The following is a 25,932-nucleotide window of genomic DNA, read 5'->3' on the forward strand; positions in this document are numbered from 1 at the left end:
GGACCAAACAATTAAATGAGAAAATATGTTTGTTGTTTTGCTGTGACACTTGTACTCAGACATATTACTGTGCATCCCAAAGTGTTAATGGGATGTATTTTTGTTTTATATAATATTTATATAATATATATTATTATTATATAATATTGTAATATTTTTATCATATTATTCCTATGCAATTGAAAAAACAAACATTTGCTATCAGTAAGTTGATAATGAACTGTCAGGTGGTGATATGTATGGAAAGGAGCAGATTATGACTAAGCTTCTTTTACAGGAAGAAGAAACCATGACCAAAAGCCTAACCCTTAACCAAAAAGTTTCATATGTGTAAATTGAGCTGTATTTCCAACAGAGGAACTGAAAGAAAAAATATGAAGGCATGAAGGTTGGGTATTTTAAGCTGTGCAGTGCTGTAATGGGTCACTCCAGAGTTTCGTCCAGCCCTAACCTCACTATTATTCCATTACAATGAATACCATCCTGTTTGTTGCTATATCTGAAGTTTTATAGAAAAGTCCCTCTTTTCTTTATTTGGATATAAGTCAGAAGCGATGCACCATGAGCATGACTGGGGCTACAGATGTAGTCCAGCTCTCAGTGTGCAGAGCTAAGAAACAGATATGGCAGTGAAGAGAGGGAAGGTGCCCTTCTCTCAGATGAAAAGGTACTGCAAGAGGAAAATGATCAGAGAAACTCTGAATCACCGAAACTCTGAATCCTCCCACACATTATCTGAATCAGACTCAGCTGCACCAGTGAACTTATCATGGAAGGAACATTATTACAACAGAAGCACCACAATATTAGCATAAGAAAGAAGAAGAAGAAGCAAGAACTAGACTGCATCTGTGTTGGATAAGTCCACCACTCTTACAAACATTTAGTGAGTATTTTCTTGCTTTTACACTTCAGACTAAGCTAATATCCAGACATTTGACTACTTTAAATATGAATGAATCACCAGAACTGCAGTTCCCTTCAGCTCTACAAAGAGCAGCTCTGGTTTCTTGGGCTGCAGATTTACTCTTTTGATTTGGTCTCCTCATCTCAGCTTCTGCCGACAAGCTGTTAATTATAGGAAAGAGGTGCAAGACGCTTTTAAAAGCTTCTGTCTCCAGCTTGTTATGCTTTTCCAAAGTGGCCACAAAATTAAGAGCACTAAAACAATAACATCATTCAATAAAGTCCAAATAATTGATACAAAAGACGGTTATTTTTTTATGTCTGCTCACATTGTTGCAGTTGCAGTCATGACTGCAACACATCACAACATCTGCATTTCCATGTTCCACACATGCGCCTAGGCGTGTAAATATTTATTAGTCCATAGCGGGTTGCAGCCCGTTAATGCATCACGGGACATATATGTACAGGCCGAACAGGATGCTTTGGTGTGGAGGTGAGGAGGTGCGAGACGCGTGCGTGGGAACGACAGAGACACTGAGAAAGAGGGAAGAGATATCAGGCGCTCAGTTTGCTGCAGACCTCCACAGCGGAAAGAGTGGGTAAGAAATAAGCGCCTCTAATTCTTTAAAATATGTGTGGAGATGCTGCCGCGTGGACTCCAGCTTCCATCAGGGGTGAGTGTGAGCGTTTTTGCTCTTGCGGATGAATTAAGGAGACTTGTGCTCTGAGTTCCAGCCTATGTAAGGTAAAAGTGATTGATTTGTTTATGGTGTGTCACATCGGGGATATTCCTGTTGAACGTGGAGTACCAGGACCAGCTGAACCCCTAAAAGCAGATATTTTGTTTATTCTCAGCAATGAAGCGTGGTGCCGCACACAGGTTGAGGGAATGCCTGTGCAGGTTCTTCAGTCCAGAGTTATTCGTTTATTTGTCTTTACTTAATCAGTCCCTCTGCAGGCTGCTGGGTGTTGGGACTGTTCTGCTGGCAGGAGAGACAGTGCGGAGTCCAGACTGGATTTGGTGTGAAGCTGAGGGGGATTTAGTGCGTTGATATGGCAGTTGTTATTCTCTCCGGGTGATGGACTACAGAACTGACCGGTACGAGTGTGGGGCTATAGCCACGCATATACCTGTTGCGGTCTGTAAGGTCCTCTGCAGTAATCAGTTATCAAACTCTACAGGTACTGTAATACATAGATGTTTATATGGTAATGTTAGTGGACAGCAGAGGAATGTGGGGGTGACGCTGACGGAAAATGAAAATGCAAAACATGCAGAGCCAGTCTTTCATGCAGCAGGGCTGAGTTGGCTTTGGGAGTGTTCACTGTGTGGTCACTCACAGCCTGACTGACTTTCTCGCTTCATGTTTGTTAGATTCCCAGAAAGACTGACGGATTAAATGAACTGATCACTGAGCCAATAGACCTGTGTTAATATTCCTGCCCGGTTTGCTGTGAGATTTTTACCATAAACGCTGTAATCCAGGTGTGTAGATCTTCATCTGCAGTGTTAAAACTATGGACACAAACTGAACAGATGGATCTCAGCTTATTTACATACTGACTTCCACTTTCCCATTGAAAGTAGCTTTAAAGTTGCACTAATCAATACTTTGGTGTTAACAGTGGATCCAGACACTGACATGGTGTTTGTAGTAACAGGCACATCATCAGCCATTTTGCAGTTTGCCTCAATTCTACACTGATTTAGTATCACTTGCTGTGTGTTTTGGATGTGTAGTCTGTTTTGATACTCATGTCTTTTTGCAGAGCATTCCACTGACATATTTGATATTGTTGGAAACTTTTTTTAATTAGTCAAAAAAAAAAAAAAAAAAAAAAAGAACTAATGTTCTGTGGATGTAAACAAATCTAGATATCTACTTATGCAGGATGTTGTTCCATCTACCGGGGACAAGGACTTGAGAAAATTAGAACAATGCAGTATTGGCCATTAGTCAATACAGACTGTCCTTAAGGAATTCACTTCTCCCAATAAATCAGCCTTGACTCCCTGCCTACAAAAACACAATCTCAGCCCAGCAGCACCTCTGTAATTTAGTCTGTGTTTCAGCACATTCTTATACAGCTGTTTTACCATAATTCACTCAATTATGCAGGGTTGACATGGATTAACCCAAAGACTCCCAGCATGGAGCAGAATGAAAGACTTGAAGAAGTCTCGAGGGCTACAGCTGGCTAGTCGGAAATGGAAATACCATAAATGAAATTGTAGCTAGCAAAACACGTAAACATAAACTGAAAGTATAATGTTTTTTCTTCCTCATTTCGAGGTTTCTCAGAGCAGCTCAGGCTACAGCAGCTCACCTCAGACTATATAAGTAGTAGTGTTATGGCTTTGAGACATCCCACCCTGCAAAAACTCATTTCAGGGAGGCAGGACCCCCCCACACACCCTCACCCCTTGTCTCCTACGTGTCTCTCTCGGTCCCCACGATTTCCGGGACATTGTATCTAATTTGTATTGTATCAGGGAGTTACTGTGAATATGCGGTTGACTCCCGGAACTCCTAGGAGAGTTGGGGTATCTGTGCTTTAGACTTGTGCTCCTCCAGAATTGTTCAGAGACCCTTTTTTATTCTCCTTATAACCAGTCCTTGGGTCTAGGCCCAGATACTGGGCACCAGTTTGAGAAAGTGAAGTGGCCCTTTGTGTACACTAACCTTATCCAGCCATGAAAAGGCTGTCTCAGTGCTCTGAGACACTAAAGGCAGAAAAAGCCAACCCTTGTTCTTAATGTGGTGTCTTTACATGTAAAGCCAGAATATATGCATATGGAATTCTGTTGAGTCTGTGGTGCTAAATGTGGAGACAGAGGACTGTCAGAGGCCCTTGAGTGTACGCAGGGTAAATACCTGGATTTCCTGACCAGTCAGTCAGAAGTGAAGAAGCTTATTGGATGGGAGGTGAAATATGCTCAGGAACCTTAAGCAAGTCAGATAACACATTCAGCCATAACATGACCTGGGTGGCTGAATCCCCAGAGACATGCTCTGACACAACTTAAGCACTTCACTGTCCTAATCACCTTGAACTCATTATTGCATTGCTAACAGTTAATAGTGCATTTCCACAATAAAACAGCAGCATTACTCCCTTATGGGACCTGTATGGGCCTGGGCTAAGCTCTAGGTGAAAATTGCTTTTGAGTTATTGTAGACTTTTGTTTTCCTCCTCTCACAGTCTTCATGGCGACAACTGCTGTGCTATTATGTTTCTGGCAAAAAAAAAAACAAAACAAAACATAAAAATAAAAATCTGAGGCCTCAGTTCATATTCTGTTATTCAGTGTTAACAGGTGATTGGAGTCCAGCAGTGACTTGTAAAACTTGTAAATAATGGCCTGCTGAGCTGTCAACCTTGCTTTCACTTGCAAGGTACTCAAGTTAAATCTCCACTTTCTCCTCATCTACTTCTCTTAAAGTGTTGATTATGCATTTTAAGTTTTACCATACCAATAAAATGGAGGAATGACTGTGTATTTCTTGGACCATGGTTGATCACTCAAACGAAAAGGTATCAACTCATATTTCAAATAATATACAGCATACCACCCCGACCCCCCACCCCACATGAGTTGATATGTCTGTTCTTCAACCTAGGGTTCTGTACTGGAAACCTTGAAGTTTGAGGCTTCTGTGCAGTATCTCAGCTGTTGTCCCTGGAATCTGTTGACGTCTCAGCCCCAAATGCTCCTACTGCCCTGGGGACCACTTTGGCTTTCCCTTTCCACATCCTTTGCAGTTCCTTTTTCAGGCCTTGGTGCTTCTCCGGCTTCTCGTTGCTCTTCTTCCTGATGTTGCTCTCATGTTGGACTGTTGCATCTGTCACTACTGCTGCCTCATGTTCCTTGTCTTGGCCACAATGTCCAGTTGGTTAGCTAACCAGCAAAGATGCCAGTGTTGGCCCAGTGTGAGCAAGTGGGGGTTTGCTGTGAGCAGTGTGGGCATGAGCATGTTGATTTGCTGCAGGTAACACACAGTTTCTCTTCTCACAGCAAAGCTGCACAGGACCCACATTAAATTCTCATTGGGGCCTGAAAGGGCAAAACTGCTGCACGCCTAGTGGCCTTGTGTGAACACTGATATACAATATAAAAAAGGAGCAGAGACTCCTTTTCCTCCTAAGGCAGCTTAGGCTGCAGTCTGCTGAGGAGGCAGCATTAAGCAAAGGGATGCAAGGCAGCTGGACAAACAGGTGCATAAAGCTGGTTTAGTAACTGGAATGAGGCTGGACTCACTGGAGGCTGTGGTGGAGAGATGCACACAGAAAAAGGTAGAGGCCATCCTGGAATATACTGACCATCTCCTTCACAACATCCTGATGGAGCAGAGAAGCAGCTGCAGTGGACGACTCACCTCACTGAGCTGCAGGACTGAACCATACAGTCATCATCCCCTTCATCCCCACTGCCTAGAGTGGGCCTAAAGAGATCACAATGTTCCCATATTATGCCATCAGTATACAGACTGCACAGGGACCACTTAAGGTCTGGTCATACTTTGGGCATGATGCTGGGCCCACAGTTAAACTACACAGTGAGCCCAAACAATAGACGCCTACTGGTGGCCCACCACAGGGTAACTGTAAGGCCCACTGGCTCCATAATGCTGCCCCGACATCTGCTTGGCATTTCATGACGGCAATGAGGCCCACACTGGGCTGCTCATTTTTTTTGCCCACAGTGGCCCCACATGGGTTCCAAAAGGGCATGTTTTCTGGTTAATACCTGTCCATTTGGATCTGGAAGTCCCATAGGATCATTGCCATATCATTCACAACAACCTTCTGAGGATCTTTCTGTGCAGACGTTCCTGTAACCAAAGCTGGTCAGTGTACTCTGTTCCTGACTGCATTTTGCACCCTGCCACTGTGTTGGACTGTCTCTGAGGTGTCCCTGCATAGTCTGCACCCAGGGTCCTGTATAATGTGGTTTTTTTTAATAGGCAGAGGAACTACACAGCATTATCAACTTCACTGATTGGATTTTTCAGTATTGGTCACCTCTGCTCTCTGTCAACGCTCCATCCCATGTCTAGTTTGCTGCCATAAAAGCCTGTGTCTGTTACTATGGTCTACAACAACTGCCACAAACAACAAACAGTGACTTTAGCATCTTTGTCCTTATGAGAGGGGCAAACTGAAAAATGTGCTGATGTTATTCAGCGTGACATCTTCACCAGCCAGAGGCACTCATCTGGCTGCGATGGCCAAGCACTGCTGGGTGAAGACATTTATCAAACAGTAGAGTGTAGGGGATGGGAGTGGAGCTAGATGATAACATACTACACCTCAAATCATATTTTACATCATGTCACAGGTCTGATCTCACTTAGTAATCATCCAGTTGATTTACTGTTTAGTCAGATCAGGGGAAGAAATGCAGATTACTTTATTGACAGCTTGACTGTTAAACCCTATCTATGCAGACCAAATATTGAAACTGTAAATAAGCATGAAGACCAGAAGTGGAAACTGATGTACAGCCAGGATAAGGTCCACATGAGTAATTCAGGGTTTTTGTGGTGTTGAGCTCACCATGGTGCAATTGCATGCAACCAAAGTCTAAAGACATTTTACATTAGCCGTGCTGTTACAAAACATCTTATTCCAGGAACTTCCACATTATAGGTGCTGTCCTGTAAACTAAAACAAATGCAGTGAGTGGTTTGCTTCCATGTTTACAAGTGCAAGTAAGACAAAACAATAGTTCGTGCGTGTAGGGTGACACACAAACATCCTGTGATTTGGAGGAAATGTGTTTATATTACAATTATCTATCAGTCATCCATCCATTACCTATACCCGCTTATTCTAATTAGGGTCACGGGGATCTGATGGAGCCTATCCCAGCTCTCTTTGGGTGAAAGGCAGGGGTACACCCTGGACAGGTCAACAGTCCATCACAGTAATTATCTACCATTTATGTGTAATACTGTTAAATCAGATTATGTTGTATTTATTATGTTATGTCCATAGATAAACATAATTGAAAGGATTTGCAATTAATTACAAAGTGTATTTATTTTGCAAAGGCCTGGCAATCAGCCAAGCAGACTGCTTGCAACATGGGGATGACGACAACAGTCTTAAATGCTAAAGACAGACAGACAGCCATGATCTCAGTACAGTGTGTTACTTGTAGCAGTGACAGGACCCACATTTCTGCCTGATTTACAACCTACTGCTATTGCCATGGTTACTGCTGTCAGTGTCACTGATCATGGAGTTTCCCTAGGGAAATAAGTGTAGCTACTGATCACAGGGTAATTTGTTAAGTTATTGATCCTGGGCTTTTACTGGTGAAGTTGAATGTCATCAATGTTCCTTGACAGTTTACAGGAAGAATTGCTCTGAGTCTGTTTATGTCACAGTCTGCACATGCAGTCCATACATTACTTGCAAGGCCAGGGGTTTGCCTAATTTTTTCAGTATTTCAGTATGTATAGCTATAGTAAGTATTTTAATAGTAAGCACATTAAAGAGTATAGTTCTCCCCTATAATAGAAGCTGGTAAAGATGCTGAGCCTTTGTCTTAATGTAAGGAGCCTGTTTCTGTCTGGGGTCAGCTTTCTCTTTACTTCTGATTTTAAAGGGACTGTATGTCCTCACAGCATCAGTAAGAGAAACCATGTTTGTCCTCAACATAATTACTGGTCCTAATTAAAGTTAGAAGAGCAGAATGGAGTGATCATCCTCTACAAAGCTGCAATAATTAATATTTTAATTGAAAAACTGATCAAATAATGTAATGTTACCCCCAAAGAATTACCACACATCTGTGCGGCTTCCTTCCTTCTTTATTTTCTGATTGAAAATCTTGGACTAAAACCCTGGATGCTTAGAGGCACATGATAGCAAGGGTTTGTGAAACAAAGTTTAAAGAAGAAAAAATCAAAACAACAACAAATAAACAAAAAACTTTACATAAAGGAAAAAAGAGGAATTACCTGTAGAGAGGTAATTAAAAATGAGATTTTTTTGCTTGAGCAGCCAGTTTGGTGGCAAATCCAAAATATAATCAAAAATGATTCTTCTTATGAATACACTAACAGTAATGTATATCCTAAAAGTTGCTTTGAATGAAATTAATCTAATAAAAAGCATAATGGCTCTAATGAAAAGGTCCAGTGGAATACATGAAATATAGTAGTAGTAGTTCTAACATTAGATCATTTAATGGTTCAAGGGCCAGAATGTCATTTGGATAGAAAGGTGAAAGGTTAAGGTTAAGGTCAGGCCTAATAAAGGAAAACTGATGACAGAGCTGCTGTCTTGAAACACTTAATTTGAAGATTATTAATATTTACCACTTCCCCTTTGGGAACGTAAACTTCATGTGCTAGTAACACAAAAAATATTATGTTATTGAGGGATTATTATTCTTTCCTGTTTGATAATATCAGATAACTACAATAACGAATGACAGTTTAAATCAAGCTGTTTCCTGGCAATGGAATTCCAATGGGATGTCCATTTTCTATACTGCTTATCCTGGAACATTTAGGGTCATGGAGGGCTGGAGCCAATCCCAGCTGCCTCTGGGAGAGAGGTGGGGTACGCTCTGGCCCGGTCACCAGTCTATTAACAAGCAGAGAGAGTCACACCTATGGGCATTTTAGAGTCACCAATTAATCTAACTGCAAGGAGCATGTCTTTGGACTGGTGGACACCCAGAGAGACATGAAAACTCCACACAGAAAGACTCCAGGCTTAACTGGGGTTTGTACCCAGAACCTTTCAGTCTGGTTGGCTGCTTATTCATGTTGAGTGATTAAATAAATCTCAGAAAAGAAAGGGATGGCTGTGAGCAAATTCTATTCATGTCATGTGTTTTTAACCTCACTTCATGCAGGTTTGGTGGATGTGGGCCTTTTTGTATATTTCACTGTCCTCACGTTTAGCTAAAACATGTTATTACTGCATTCGTATACAGTTTTATTGACCTGGTTGAATAAGGGTTAAAAGCATCGGTTAGTATGACCCCTAAGGAATGCACCCTCTATCTAGCTGTGCCTTAATCTGACTGTGATTTATTTAGGAAGACTAAAAAGACAGACTGTGAGAAGGAATGAAACATGATGCCTGTGGTTTAAGTGTGTTGTGTTGAAGTTGCTCTAAATGGTTTTCTAGTGTGCTATTATGGAGCCATTATAAAGATACTTGGATGCCGAAGTAAAGATGTGCATTGGAGGTTTTACTCTTCAGTGACTCTGTGTGACACTGGAGCTGGAATTCACAGACAGGAAGCATCTCTGTTCATACATTCAGCTCATTTCATTTGGTTTTGAGACACCATGCTACTGTTGCTGTTTTCAGTGGTATAGTTGGCTACTACCTATCATCTTATTTTTTTATTTACTTAAATCATAATATTTTATGTTTGCAATAATAGCAATGCAATTTACAAATGTTATTGCATCTACAGTAAGCAGCAAAACTGAAAGGTCAGGGTAATAATCCATGTGACACCTGTAATAAATACTGTAAATCTCCAGATGAAATATTAATATACAAATATTTGTATTTATGCTGAAAACAAAATTGTAGCAACAGGTGCTGGACTCATCTTGAACACATCTGTTTTGCTTCAGTGAAGAAACTCCCAGAATCTAATGCTATTAGTTCACAATTGACCCTCTAGCATCCATGACATTATAGCATCTGCATGTTGCAAATCTTGATTGACTTGGGTTCTGCTCAGTCATGAATAGGAGTGTTGTCCCTGTGTAAACGCTTCTGCTCTCCTTTGTGGCAGCTCTCTTTGTTAACAGCACCAGGTTTTTTAAAAATCATTATTCCTCCCCAGTGTTTCAGTGACTGGGTGCTGCTGAGTGATGGAAGGTAAAACAACTCCACCAAGGTCACTACAGGCAGGGGTGTAACTTTGGGTTCAGCTCTGGGGGGCTCTGCTTCTTCATCCATGTCAGGGATATCTGAGGACAACTTAAAGTTATTTGTTGGCGTTTTACCCTTTCTCTTTTGTTGTGTATGCACTTGCTATTGCTTGTGCCTACAATTACTGCTGTGTACCTGAGAACAACAGAGGATGGTTTGAACTGTTAGGCCCCGAGTCCTAGTTTCCTGTTTGCATTTTATTTTGGTCAGTTTCCTGGGTTTCCTTCCTGTTAGTTCGAGGTAGCTTTGTGTTTCGTTTGGTCATCAGTTAGATTGTGTCCACCTGTGTTTAATTGGTTCTTCAGTTCTGTCTATATATGCTCCTGGTTTTCCTTTGTTCCCTGCCGGAACATTAGTTAGTAATGCTGCTGATGCCTATGTTAGTCACATTTGTTCGTGTTTTGCGAGTTTTCTGTTTCCCTGTCTGCCTGTCTGCCTGCCTGCCTGCCGAGTGGCGGAAGGTACCTTTTGTGTTTGCCTGAGCCCTGGACGATCCAGGGAGAAATAAAGCCTGCCTGTTTGTCCTGCATTTGGGTCCTCACCACTCTTTCCTTCACCAACGCCACGAGGGCGCAACATGAACGCAACCAAGTCTCAGTTATTTGCTTGCCAATTACATTGAATCGTGAAAACCAAACATTTCATCATGATTTATATCAGTTAATAAATTGAATTCAAGCGTTGCCCTGAGCTTATTAAAATGCATGCTTTAAATAGTACTGTAGGTTTTTTTTGATGTGGATGAATTAGTTTCATAAAACAACTTTTCTGGGTGCAGTATGCTGGTTCAGTACATCAAAGTGAGAATAACACTGTCAGGTCATATTGGAGTCATGCTGAAAAAAAGAGATACCAAACACAGGCATGGTAAACTTTTTGTAATATGGCATATGAAGATAAAGTCTTGTGTAATTGTAATTGTGTCTAATGTGTCTCTGCTGCTTCACATGCAACAAGTGACACTCCATCCTCATCAGTGTGACTACTCATCAGTCACCATTCTCACTCAGCCATTAAGCCATTATCATTGTTTGACTGTTCCCAAAAACTGGAAAGCAGTGCTGATAAAACTGCTGTCATTTTGACAGAGCACTGTGAGGGCCTTTCTAATCATTTTGTACCATTAGTTTTGGGATTTTGAGACATTTGTAGGACTTTGCTTTGATCTCTATGAGGGGCCAAGGTGAAAAGGTATTGTATTTTATCTATTACTTCAAGGTGATTTTGAAAAGCAAATGCTATTCCATGTTTTATCTTTAAAATAACTATGATACAGTAGCTATAAATACAATACCGAATATCATTTTGACTTCAACAATATCACAAGGCTTTGAAAAAAGATATCTGAACATCCATCCATCCATTTTTTATACCTGCTTAGTCCTAACCAGGGTCACAGGGATCTGCTGGAGTCTATCCCAGCTCTCTCTGGGTGAAAGGCAGGGGTACACCCTGGACAGGTCACCAGTCCATCACAGGGCCACATAGAGACAAACAACCTCACACACTCACACTCACTCCTATGGGCAATTTAGAGTCACCAATCAACCTGACATACATGGACAGGGAGAAGCTATCTTCACACATATGTATGTATATGCCTTACAGGATGTTGTGGTCTCAACAGGAAGCAATGCATTTCCTCACTCTGTCTCAGTCACACAGAGAACTGTTTAAATGAGGCAAAGGTAAGTGAATATGGTGACATGATTTTGTTTCTAACGTTATTCAGATAATTCAGTGTTTTAGTGGTTGACTATCAGTGAATCAGGTGATGACCATTAAAGTTGAGAAATAAATATTTTATATCATCATCATTAGAACATCTAGTTTCAAAGCACCACTGTGCTTATAGGCTCACAGTGCTGGCAGTATGGCTGTCGGCTCTCAGTCTTGTTAAGCTCTGTCCATATCCATATCAAAGAAGTCACAACCCAATGATTATCATTTCTACTAAGTTAAATTCTTCTGTGTTCCACAGTGGCCAAATGAAGCTGGACTACCCAAAGACAAACACCACCACTGAGTGCTTCAATCCACGTGAAGATTTGTGTGTGTGCGTGTTGTTATAGTTATTGCTATAGTTATGAGTATCTGTAAACATGCTGGAAAAAATGAATGTGAGTGCGTGAATGTTGGAGGTCAATTAGTGTGAGTGTGGGTGGGATGTGAGGTCACCATGTCTGAGGAGGAAGTGATTAATTGCACCATCAGCCATGAAATCCACCAGTACCTCTTCTCCTGTGTGTATATCCTCGTACTACTGGTAAGCGAATGAAGCTTTGAGTACCTAAACAAATCTATTGAGGTGCCTGAATACTGGTGTATAGCGAATGCTTCTAGGTTTGGTTCCAAATATAGGTCAGTGCGACACAAGAATGTCTCAGGGTCTAGAAAGCCTAGTTCCTCCAGGTAAACACAACAATGCAGCACTGACCCTAAAAAGCAAGTTTATTTCATTTGTTACATTGCAGCATAATCTGTTTTGCTGATACTGAAAATAATCACAAGTGATCTTCTTGATTTTAGGTTGGTGTTCCCTCCAACCTGTATTCTCTGTACCATGCTGCACTTCAGCTGAAGCAGAAGAATGAGCTGGGAGTGTATTTAATGAACCTCACTGTGTCCGACCTGTTATACTTGGCATCTTTACCCCTGTGGCTCCAGTACATATTTCAGGTAAACTAAAAAATCTGATTTGCTCTGTCAAACATTTGATTTGCTACCTTTAAATCACATATGTTTTTCTAGTTAGCAGTGTAAGTACTGGCAGTATTATTTAAAACAGTGACTTTATCATGTTACCATTGTGTTACCATTTATACTACATTTTTTGCTTCTATTTTGAAATACTCAGCCACTACAGGACTCTAAATAGTGACTAAACCATGACAGAGGGTGAAGTTACCACCCTCTCTTAATAACTCATGGATGTATTATGAGAGCTTCTGAAAAGTGGCATTACTTAGAAAACCACTTTGTGAAATAAACAGTGATGGAATTACTATAAACACAGGGAATCTGAAACAACTGAATTTTTATTGTGAAAATAGGCAGAATGAAATAATATTTCATAATCTGCATGCTTTTAAAATGTGTTAAATTATATGATTATTGTACTGTCTCAAACCATTATTTATTTCATACACTTTATTTATGGAATTTTGAACAGTTTGGGGCACCGTATGTAATAATGTTTTTACAGTTTGTACTTGATATAAAATGACTTCAGTGGAAGTATTCAAGAAAAACTATGGTATATAACAAATGCCATTATCTGGAGATTCAAATACAAAAATCAGGCCATCAGTCCTCACTGGCTTCCCACTATTACGTTCCTGGCTTGTTTAAAATGCCTGCTCATGTGTAGATTATGATTACAGTATGGGTCTCATTTTTCATTTAAAAAAAGATCTAATTATTATTACAAACTGCAATATGTTAAAAAAAAAGTATTAGTATTAGTATTAGTTTTAGTTTTATTGGCTCAACAATTTTACATTACATTATAGCCAATGTATTGTTCTTCACTTATATTATTAGCTTCCACAAGGAGCACTACTATGCACATTGAAAACCTTACTAAATATCTGAATGAAACAGTTTTTGTTGATCCACCCCAGTCATACACTGTAGGCTCATTTGGTAATTTCAGGATGATGATTGGCGTCACAGGGAATGGCTGTGTCAGCTCAGTGGATTCCTGTTGTATGAGAACATCTACATCAGCATTGGGTTCCTGTGCTGTATCAGTCTGGATCGCTACTTGGCTGTGGTCCACCCTTTAAGGTAAAATTCAGCTGTTAACTCAACCTACCAAAACATATCACAGTAGTATGATGGTAGTGTATAGTATTTTCAGGGTCACCATGCTACTTGTCGTAGTAAACATAATAAACTTACATACAGTAAATACGACATACAGTACAGTAGTAACTTAGCAACCCAGCAGTTGCCATATACTGTAGTAGTATTGGCATTTTATTAGGTACAACTAGCTAAAACTAATGCCATGTGATACAACAGTGGTGCAATAATTCCTCCCTTCATGAAGTGATAATGTTCAGTTTTTATTAAAATGGAACTTAATATGTATTTCTATTTTGTCAACCCTATTTATATTAAGCCTAGGCTAAATAGCAGACTCAGTTGGAGTCAAAAGATTTAAGTTCAAAGATCAAACTAACTCAGGTTGTGTTGTTTAGCGATATTATCACTTCAGCTGAAAATCACCACTAACTTAAATTCTAACAAAAATAAGCTACTTATTTAATGCTATGACGTCCTCTTTCTCTCCAGGTTCACCTCTTTGCGCTCTATGAGTGCAGCATGGGTTATCAGTGCTATCATCTGGCTGAAGGAGATTGCAGTGGGCGTTATTTTCTTCCACCATAAAGAACTGAGCAAAGACCGCAAGAACCAGTCAGTATGCTTTGAGCACTACCCCATACAGAAGTGGGAGTATCCAATAAACTACTACCGCTTCACTATTGGCTTCATGTTCCCGCTGGCCATACTATTGGTAGGATAACATTTTTACACAGATATAGTTAAACATATTTTACTGACACAGTACAAATCAATAATCACAAAAAACAATAACATTTATTGATTCATATTTTTTTAAATATTTATTTCATGGTTACAGTGATAGTTTTGTCTCTACTTTAGTAATGCTGTGGGAGGATAGTAGCAGCGACTTGTCAGGATTATGGAGATGTGTACAAATGGAGCTCCTGGATCATCTCTCCCCAATTCGTTTTTATTACCATGTTATCATTCTGATTGGTCCACAGAGTTTCTCTCCCAGCTTTAACCTGACTAATCGATCAGAGCAAAATGTGTATGGGTGTGCAGAATCTCTTTGCTACTTTTATAGAAACACTAGCGACACTGGTTTGTGCCTCTACTTAAAACACCACACTTCATGTTCCCAAACACTGACATCTGGGCTGCAAAATAAAAACGACTTTAAATAGATAATTTGTTTTAGTAATGGATGGAAGCTGAGATCAGGAGCTCAAGGAGAGAGAGAGGCAGGATGTAGACAGCCGGTAGCCGTGAGCTGTGGAAGAATGCGACCGCTGAGTTAAGCAGCATGTAAGGAGAACGAGGCTCAGAATGAGGGAACAGCTTCACACCGCTGAGGTAAACAGACGAACTGGCACCGCCACAGGGAAGAGCAGGAGCCTTTATCATGGCGTGCATAATTGGGCAAAGGTGGAGCTTGTCAGTTTTGCCTGATCTCCAGCGGCACACCTGCAGGTGAGTGACAGACAAGGGAGCCAGCACAACACACACAAGGAGAAGGAGTAGCTGGGGGTGGGTGGGGGGGACTCAGGAGGTGGATCCCAAAGGGCAGGTGGGAGGGAAGCAGTCCAAAGTCTGCGGGTCCGATAACACCCTAGTATGCAGAGTGACCTGGGTGGGTGGCCTTTCAGGCCGCCGTGAGCCCGGAGTTGCTCTGGGGGTTACACTGGTCGGTGCACTGAGGACCAGGGAGATGGAGAGGAACCTCAGGGGAGACGCTGCTGTTGGTGCACTGAAGGCCTGGGACCCATACAGGGAAGCCGGAGACCCGCTCACATATTACTTATATTCAGAACAGTACTCATGTGTTAGGGATATATATGGGTTCATGCATTACACAGAGTTTAGACATTTCTGCCTTCACTGTCTGGTCCGATCAAAATAGCAAGCTTCCTGGTAAGAATGAGGGTACTGGGGACCACACTTACACCAAACCCCTCTGTTTCCAAAACCATTTTTCAGACCACCATAATCACAAATAACCACCATTTTTCTCTGGATGGTTTCATTGATTCAGGGGCTGAGGGAAATTTCATGAGCCAGTCCTGGGTTAAGAGACTAAATTTCCAGACAATTCCCCCAGATAGACCTGTTTCTATTCAGGCAACAGACGGCAAACAAATAGTTCAAATGACACACAGAATGAACCCCTTAAATTAATGATATCTGGAAACCATTGTGAAGTGACAATCATATTGGGAAATCCCTGGTTAAGAGCACATAATCTACAGATTGATAGGAGACTGGGGAATATTTTGAATTGGAGCAATGAATGCCATGCAGCCTGTCTCTCTTCAGCTCAGTTGTTGTCCATCACCTGTTGGAGATCAACGTGATTTCGATCTAACCCTTATTCCAACGCAATATCATCATCTGGCCAAGGTTTTTAGCAAGGAGCAAGCACTATCTCTGCCTTCACACCGGCTATATGACTGTGCAATTGATCTTCATCCTGGGGCTACATTACCTTCCTCTCGACTCTACCACCTATCCAAACCTGAAAGAGAAGCTATGGCGATGTATATCAGAGATTCCTTACAGTCTGGTATTATCCGCCCATCCTCCTCCCCAGTCACAGCAAGATTTTTTTCTTGTTTCCAAAAAGGATGGATCATTGCGCCCACGTATAGATTTTCGAGGACTGAATGCTATCACGATCAAGAATAAATATCAATTACCCTTACTCTCGTCTGCCTTCGAAATTCTCCAAGGAGCAAGGGTTTTTTCCAAGCTTAATCTCAGAAATGCTTACCACCTTGTCGCTTACCACCTTGAGAAGGAGATGAATGGAAAACCACTTTCACCATGCCCCTAGAACATTTTGAATACCTGGGCATGCCCTTCGGACTCACTAATGCCACCGCGGTTTTTCAAACACTCATTAATGATGTTAGAGATTTCATAAATCATTTCATTGTTGTATATCTGGATGACATCCTGTTTTTTTCTGCTACCTTGGAAGAACACTATCATCATGTCAGAATGGTCCTACAACAGTTATTGGAGAACAAGCTCTTTGTAAATGCTGAGAAGTGTGAATTCCACGTTCCCACAGTATCCTTTCTTGGTCACATCATCCACCAGGCGGAGCTTCAAATGGATCTGGACAAAATCAAAGTGGTAACTGAATGGCTGGTGCCCACATCCCGCAAACAACTCCAAAATTTCCTTGGTTTTGCAAACTTCTACAGGAGATTCATTAAAAACTACTCTAAAATCGCAGCTCTGCTCACTCAACTTATGTCCTTACCTCCTTCAAAGTCTCGCTTCATATGGACTTCTGAGGCTGAGAGCGCCTTCCAGGAATTGAAGGACAGATTCACTTCTGCCCCTGTGCTAATTCAACCAGACATCAATTGGCAATATATTGCTAAGGTTGACATGTCACACAATGGCATCGCTGCTGTCCTCTCTCAAAGACCTCCAGACACTCACAAGATCCATCTATGCGCTTTCTTTTCCAAGAAGCTCTCAGCATCAGAATGGAATTATGACATGGGTAATCGGGAACTCTTTGCAGTGAAGCTGGCTCTGGAAGAGTGGCGGAGTGGCATTTGCTGGAGGGTGCGCAACACCAGTTCATCATCTACACCGACCATAAGAATCTAGAATACATTAAGGCAGCCAAACATTTGAATTCTGAAAAAGCATGATGGGCTTTTTACTTCTCCAGATTCAATTTCCTTTTGTCATACCTTCCAGGGTCTAGGAACATTAAGCTGGACGTTCTGTCTCAACTCCACTCTTCAGACGACTCTGAAACAGAAACGACAAATATAATCCCATAAAACTATATCCTTGGGGCTCTAACCTGGGAAATAGAGAAGACAATCCAGGACTCATCACAACAGGAACCTGATCCTGGTAATGGTCCGGTGGGCAAGAGATATGTGCCGTCTAATGCACAATCAGCAGTGATCAAATGGGCTCATGAGACCAGGTTTAATTGTCACTCCGAAATCTTTCGCACCCTGTTTTTGTTAAAACAGCATTTTTGGCCATCCATGTCCTCGAAGGAGTGAAGGAATATATAAATGTATGTCAAATTTGTGCTCGTAACAAAACCCCTCAGTTGCCCACAGGGCTGCTACAGCTGTTACCGGTACCGCACCGACCTTGGTCACATATTGCATTGGACTTCGTAGAAGGATTGGCTGAGGTGATTGACCGTTTTTCCAATGCAACTAACCTCATACCACTTCCAAAAATAGCTACAGCAAATGAGATGGCCAAACTAATGGTCCAGCATGTATTTCGACTCCATGGCATCCCTTGGGACATCGCCGTGAGCTGTGGAAGAATGCGACCGCTGAGTTAAGCAGCATGTAAGGAGAACGAGGACATCGATTTTATTAGATCTCTTCGTAAGATCTGGAGAGACACCAGAGAGGCCTTAATTCAAAACAACAGGAGGACCGAGAATAAGGCAAATCGTCGGAGAAGACCAGTTCCACATTACTACACTGGTCAGAAGGTGTGGTTTTCCACCTCTTATATTCCACTACACAGACTCCAAGAAACTGTCACCTCGGTTCATCGGCCCATTTTCCATCATTAAACTGATAAAGCCAGCGGCTTTATTGTTTACTGTACTGTTTACTGTACTGTTACATTCCTCTCAGACAGCACTCAGTCTGAGAGGCTTTCACACCCCTTCTATCGCACTAATGAGTACACAGGTGCACTCTCTCTGCTTGTAAGTACCTGCACGTGTGATGAGGATGGAGAAGGGGGCGTGTATCAATTATTCAATTTAAAGCAGCACCAAACCTGAGACCAGTGCTAGTCCATCGTTTGTGTGATCAATGAGCACGCTACAGCAAGATTACTACAACTTACCTGCCTTTACTGTCTGTTCATTCAGAAAGCTGCCTGGAATGACTTGGCGTGGTTTCCAGTCTCCTGGATGGTGGCATGATTCATGGTTTACCTGGTGTACCTCCCGTTTCCTGGACTGCAGCCCAGCTACTCTTCTTCCTGAACCTGCGAGCCACCCGGTCCACCTCGATCCTGTTTCCAGGAACCTTCCTGTCGTTATTAATACCACGTTGGATTAATCTACTTTGTTCGCCAGATCATCATTCCTGCAAAGAGGCATGGTGAGGAGGCAGAAATTGTCCCGCGACTCCATGAGCTGTACTATGAGGTGATTTGGTGGATTTCGAGTTCTAATAATTCTGCTCAGCCGCATCCAGCCATGGATCCTAGAAGGAAGCACTTGTAGAGCGAAAATTCTACTACACAGCTTTTCTCAAATATACAGGGGGAGGATTAACCCTCGAGGTACTGTGGTTTTTCCTTCTCTGCCCTCCTACTGACTGTAATAAACTGCATCCATTAGAGGGAGGAGAGATCTTAAGATACCCCCAATGTATACGGACTACTGGATACCTACCTGATATACCAGTGTGTTCATTTTGCATAACGCATTGTAAGACTGTGAAAAGAAGTGTTCAACTGCATGACCGGAGGAGGAGAGTGGAGCTGCAGACCGAAGCAATTAAATACTGTTCCCCATACGGACCAACTGATTTAGTTTTGGATCATGATTCCTTATCTTCCCTGCTGTGAAGATTAAGGAGTATCTGACATAGAACAGGGATTTCTGTTCCCTAAGTTTGAAGTGTCTGTAAAAGAACAGAACAATAAATTTGAATTCCTTTCTGCATTATACTTGACCCTACTTACACTACCCTAAGATGTCAGATATAGCATCACTGTCTGGCAAACTAGCAATTAGTGTTTCCTGTGTCTAAAGTTTGTGAAATTTGGCACACTCTCAATAGTTCTGTACATTTTAAGAAGAAGAATACTTCCCAAAAGGAAATTCGATTATTACAGCATTTTGTTGTGTGTGTGTGTGTTATTGTTTATATGGCCATGGGCACAAAAGACTTCCTGAATCTCTCGGTCTTAACTTTAGGAAGAATTAGTCTGTGACTGAATGAACTTCCCATTCGCCACAGTTCCTCATGAAGTGGGTGGGCAGGATTGTCCAGTATAGAGTTGATTTTGACCAGCCCAGTTTGTTAATGTGGACTCCAAGATATTTGTAGGAGTCCACAATCTCTACTTCCTCTCAAAGAATGGAGACAGGGACTGGGGTCTCCCTGCCTCCCTGAGCTTCCTCTTGAGTTCTTTCTGCACAGCTCGGAGTTCCTCCTTGTCTCTTGCCATGAACGCCCTCTTCTTGTTGGGGAGATCTTTAATTTTCAATTTCAATTTTTCAGTTCAATTCAATTTTATTTGTATAGGAAGGTTTTAAGTCTAGCCTTAAAAGTACAGAGAGTGTCTGCCTCCTGAACCCAGGCTGGGAGCTGGTTCCACAGGAGAGGAGCTTGATAGCTAAAGGCTCTGCCTCCCATTCTGCTTTTGGAAACTCTGGGAACCACAAGTAGACCTGCACTCGCGAAGTGGTCTATTGGGATAATATGGTACTATGAGGTCTTTAAGGTATGAAGGAGCTTGATCATGAAGGGATTTGTATGTGAGAAGAAGGATTTTAAATTCTATTCTGCATTTTACAGGGAGCCAATGAAGAGAAGCCAATATAGGAGAAATATGATCTCTCTTGCTAGTTCCTGTCAGGACTCTGGCTGCGGCATTCTGGATTAATTGGAGGCTTTTTATTAAGATATTGGGACATCCAGATAGTAATGAGTTACAGTAATCTAGCCTTGAGGAAACAAATGCATGGACTAGTTTTTCTGCATCATTTTGAGACAGGATGTTCCTAATTTTGGCAATGTTGTGCAAGTGAAAGAATGCAGTTCTAGAAATTTGTTTTATGTGTGAGTTAAAGGACATGTCCTGGTCAAAAATAACTCCAAGGTTTTTCACAGTAGTGCTGGAGGCCAGGGCTATGCCATCTAAGGTTATAAAAGTTTTTTCTGAGGTTTTTAGGCCCAAATACAATAACTTCTGTTTTCTCTGAATTTAAAAGTAGAAAGTTATTGGTCATCCAGGCCTTTATATCAGTTAGACATGCTTGAAGTCTGGTTAACTGATCTTAGTAAATCTTAATGTCCTTATTTATCCATGGCTTATTATTGGGGAAACAATAAACTTTTTGGGATGGAACAACATTGTAATCACAGAGGCGAATGTAGTCTGTGATGCAGTGAGAGATGCCTTCGATGTCCTCACCATGAGCATCCATGAAAAGGTCCCAGTTTGTAACCCTGAAGCACTACTGCAGGGCCTCCTCAGCATCCTTGGACCAAACCTTCACATATCTCTTGGTAGCTGACTGTTGTCTTACTACGGGCTTGTGTGTTGGTACTAGATATATTAAGTTGTGGTCTGATCCACCAAGTGGGGGGAGGGCTGAACACTGGTATAACGGAGATCAAGAATCTTATTTTCTCATGTTGCACAGTCCACATACTGTTTGAAGTTGGTCAGAGTTCCCGAAATAGAGACATGGTTAAAATCCCCATTAATTACTATAACGGCGCTGGGGTGTTTTGTCTGGAGACCAGCGAAAAACTGTGTGGATGATGTCACATGTACTCTGTGCTGCAGCTGATGGAGGAATGTAAACAGTTTTTACAAATGTAATTTAATGGACATCCCATGTTGAGAGTGCAGTATCAGATGATGACATGTCAGGGCTTGTGGCATTGGAGGTGCTCAGGCATTGACACTCATTTACAGGTAAAAATGATGTCTTGTTTCACTGCATAACATTTCTCTTCAGCACAATGGTCTTTGGAGAGATAAAAAGAAGAGGAGATACTCAAAATTTAGAGAGACTACAACATTGTGAAATTAATTTGGCTTGTTTTATTTTATATTCCATTATTACATTTCACTATTTTATTTATCTGTACTAACTTGAGCATGTAATCTTCTACTACTGTCATCAGAAATGTAGACCTGTTGTCAGTTCAATTTTGTTAACAGACATTGAGCAGTAAAATAGAAGGGGAGATTATTAAATGGAAACACGAGGTAGAGTTAGTAATGTTTGTCATGATTGTGATGGATCTGATGACTTTTATCTGTCCAGATCAGCTACCTGTTTGTTCTCCGTGCTGTGGGTCGGAGCGCAGGGACACAGCCAGACCAGAAGTCAAGGATCAGGCAGTTAGTCAGCAGCACCATTCTCATTTTCCTGGTCTGCTTCTCCCCATACCACATCTTCCTGTTAGTGCGCACCCTGCTGGAGCGGGACTGCAACTTTATCACAGGTACTATTTCATGCCTGGAAGAATGAAGATTTTAAGAATGAAAACACAGCTTACACATGTGTCCTGTCTTCTTATTTCCTAGGAATATTTAACTACTACCACCTGTCATTGTTGCTGACCACCCTCAACTGTGTGGCGGACCCTGCCCTCTACTGCTTTGTCAGTGAAAGTGCTCGCCATGGCCTGTACAGAGCCATAGTCAGACCAATTATCAGGATACTCTGTTGCTGCTGTCGCCGTGGCAACACAAGCCCCACCAACCAAGCCACAGATTCCCATGAGGTTGCCACTGAGGAGAACAACGGCTACCCAACAGTGATGCTGCTGACACACACCAGCACGCTCAACAATGTTCAAACACACTGTGCCAGCAACAGCACACAACCTGATGAAAAAACCAGCATATACCTAGATGCACAAAATAACAAACCCTCTGACAAATGTGTGGACAGGGATGGAAATCCCAGCTGCGTGATAGCCATGGAAGAGCCAAGCCAAAAGACACAAGAGACTGATGGGAGACCCAGCTAAAATGATCCAATCAGGAACCACACCAACAATGGGATTTGAAGGACAAAACTGATTGCCAGACTCAGTTCAAGTAAGCTAGGAGTGAGGGGAGAATGCACAAGAGACTTCAACCCACTTGCCTGAAATACTAAATCTGGATGTAGGCCTAATGAGAGTCTGCTGCCCACCCACCAGAAATCATATAAGGGGTGGGCATAGAGAAAATCAGATGAATATGATTCATCTTGCATTTATAATGATTTACCTGAACACCCTTTAACAGTAATAAATAAATGTATTTTCTAGCTTAATCAATCCACAGAGGGATTTTCTGATATTTGAAAAATGGTTTGTATATTATTAAGGTTATCTAAATTAGGGGCTTGAATATCAAGCCTGTGCCACAAAAATTTAATACATGACAGAAATCTGCCAACAAATGTCCAGTGTTTTGTTCAGGCTGTCAATCAAGCCAGCAAACTGAATCAATGATTCAGTTTGCTAACCAAACCTCATATTATTCCTGATGGCTGTATGAGTGTTCGAATGTTTGTGGCTTCATACAAGGTCACATCTATTGAACTTACCAAAGGTGTGTTTCATTGCTTAACAATTAAACTTTTCATTGGTAGGTGGAAGGTTATCTCTGGTTACAATTTGCACACCTTTAAACCATAATTCCTTACTTATTTGTAAGCCTCTTGGCTGAAAAATGTCATTTTAAGAGATACTATTTTGTGGAACATAAATTTCCATGTTCAAGTCAGTGCAGATGCAGGTTGCAGATGGACTGTCCAGGTGTGCTTTTAGTTTCCAAAGGCAAAACATCAAGGGAAACAATCACCAGTGTTTACATGTTGCTGTTTGCATGCACAGGATGATACTATTGTAATGATCATAACATTCATCATAATTTTCTCTTAACAATCTCTATATCAATTTATTGAAAAAAAAAGCATGCATGCAACTTCTGTTGTTACAGATCTTTGGCAAGCTGTCCAATCATTTTTATTGAAATATACAATGGTCAGAACTTTATTTGTTAAGAGAACCACAAACTTCAAAATCACATCATCTCGATGGAAGTATGACATTACCATGGATGTTATGAAATTATTGACAGCTGTTGTAGTGGAGGTCTAACATACTGGACTATAAATTTACAGTGAAACATATTATTGTTAAAGAGAATGTTTTTGTCAAACCTTTGGTTGGAACTCTAAAGTTATGGTCAGAGCATGTACTCCATGTAATGGTAAATGTTCAAATGACATATCTTCACAGTGACAAATGTGATAAAAAAATATTTTTATAACATATGACATCATATACTAAAAGGAAGAGCTCCTCATGGTTTTGCTGTTTGAGTGTGCTGTGTACTAACCATGACCACAGTGTAAGCCACATGTGGTTTCAGCATGACTTCTGCCCTCTCTGTCTGACACAACAGGAGCTTTTTTTCCACAGTATGATGCAGGAGACTGATCATTTAAGACTGACCATTGAAGTTTTTTTCAAATGCTGAAGCACTAAATTGAACAGGGCCTGTTTTTTCAAAACATTTCACACAATTAGCACAACCATAGGCGACGGGTGAGGTTGAGGTTTGGGAAGGCTAATGTGGGAGGTGCGTTCCCTTCATTGTCTATACAGTATATGATAGCCTAGGCAATTAAGGTAGATGGAAATCATTTAGCATTTTTAACTAGGCTGCAGAAGGCACTGGGAGACAAATGCGTTATGAATTACATTACAGACCCGAACCAGCTGAGAGAGTTACACTGACTTGTAGCAATTCTGTCGAGTTTCAGAGAAGAGAAACTCCTTTCCTACTGGCATATCAATACATCACCATCATTTGAAGTTCACGCATGCTCTGACTGACAGGTTTTTCATAACTGAAATTAAAATTAAACCATATATCAATCTCTCTTTTAATAAATGTAATTTATGTCACTGTCAGTATATTTTATGTATATACAATTTTTTGTACAATCCGCACTTCCCACTCTACGGTGGCCGACAAGGGAAAATGCACTGCAACAACGAAAACACATGCAAGAAAGAAACGCTGCAACTACGAAAACAACTGCAAAAAAGAAACGCAGCAACGACGAAACGCTGCAACGACGAAAACACCTGCAAGAAAGAAATGCAGCAACGACAAAAATTCCTGCAAGAAAGAAACGCAGCAACGACGAAACGCTGCAACGACGAAAACACCTGCAAGAAAGAAATGCAGCAACGACAAAAACACCTGCAAGAAGGAAATGCAGCAACGACGAAAACACCTGCAAGAAAGAAACGCAGCAACGACGAAACGCTGCAACGACGAAAACACCAACGACGAAAACACCTGCAAGAAAGAAACGCAGCAACGACGAAACGCTGCAACGACGAAAACACCTGCAAGAAAGAAATGCAGCAACGACGAAAACACCTGCAAGAAAGAAACGCAGCAACGACGAAAACACCTGCAAGAAAGAAACGCAGCAACGACGAAACACTGCAACGACGAAAACACCTGCAAGAAAGAAATGCAGCAACGACGAAAACACCTGCAAGAAAGAAACGCAGCAACGATGAAAACACCTGCAAGAAAGAAACGCTGCAACGACGAAAACACCTGCAAGACAGAAACGCAGCAACGACGAAAACATCTGCAAGAGAGAAACGCTGCAACGACGAAACACTGCAACGACGAAAACACCTGCAAGAAAGAAATGCAGCAACGACGAAAACACCTGCAAGAAAGAAACGCAGCAACGATGAAAACACCTGCAAGAAAGAAACGCTGCAACGACGAAAACATCTGCAAGAAGGAAATGCAGCAACGACGAAAACACCTGCAAGAAAGAAACGCAGCAACGACGAAACGCTGCAACGACGAAAACACCTGCAAGAAAGAAATGCAGCAACGACGAAAACACCTGCAAGAAACAAACGCAGCAACGACGAAAACACCTGCAAGAAAGAAACGCAGCAACGACGAAAACACCTGCAAGAAAGAAACGCAGCAACGACGAAACACTGCAACGACGAAAACACCTGCAAGAAAGAAATGCAGCAACGACGAAAACACCTGCAAGAAAGAAACGCAGCAACGACGAAACACTGCAACGACGAAAACACCTGCAAGAAAGAAATGCAGCAACGACGAAAACACCTGCAAGAAAGAAACGCAGCAACGACGAAACGCTGCAACGACGAAAACACCAACGACGAAAACACCTGCAAGAAAGAAACGCAGCAACGACGAAAACACCTGCAAGAAAGAAACGCAGCAACGACGAAAACACCTGCAAGAAAGAAACGCAGCAACGACGAAACACTGCAACGACGAAAACACCTGCAAGAAAGAAATGCAGCAACGACGAAAACACCTGAAAGAAAGAAACGCAGCAACGATGAAAACACCTGCAAGAAAGAAACGCTGCAACGACGAAAACACCTGCAAGACAGAAACGCAGCAACGACGAAAACATCTGCAAGAGAGAAACGCTGCAACGACGAAACACTGCAACGACGAAAACACCTGCAAGAAAGAAACGCAGCAACGACGAAAACATCTGCAAGAAGGAAATGCAGCAAC

General features: G+C 41.6%; 1 protein-coding gene across 4 annotated transcripts; it reads left to right on the forward strand.

Moving 5' to 3' along the window:
* The first annotated feature begins 825 nt into the window (after positions 1-825).
* On the forward strand, positions 826-23,515 carry gpr68 (G protein-coupled receptor 68). Of its 4 annotated transcripts, none has more exons than XM_026304203.1 (7): positions 826-886; positions 11,810-12,094; positions 12,358-12,507; positions 13,484-13,617; positions 14,128-14,350; positions 21,650-21,830; positions 21,913-23,515. In XM_026304203.1, the coding sequence occupies exons 2-7, from the start codon at positions 12,008-12,010 to the stop codon at positions 22,359-22,361; spliced, it is 1,224 nt and encodes a 407-aa protein (XP_026159988.1). In that variant the 5' UTR covers positions 826-886; positions 11,810-12,007; the 3' UTR covers positions 22,362-23,515. The 4 variants fall into 4 exon arrangements, with proteins under 4 accessions (XP_026159988.1, XP_026159981.1, XP_026159993.1 ...); XM_026304196.1 differs by lacking the exon at positions 826-886 and adding an exon at positions 1,390-1,508; XM_026304208.1 differs by lacking the exon at positions 826-886 and adding an exon at positions 11,485-11,516.
* Positions 23,516-25,932: the final 2,417 nt, after the last annotated feature.

This window comes from Mastacembelus armatus, chromosome 22 (genome assembly GCF_900324485.2).
Source record: "Mastacembelus armatus chromosome 22, fMasArm1.2, whole genome shotgun sequence".
In the NCBI taxonomy this organism is placed as follows: domain Eukaryota; kingdom Metazoa; phylum Chordata; class Actinopteri; order Synbranchiformes; family Mastacembelidae; genus Mastacembelus; species Mastacembelus armatus.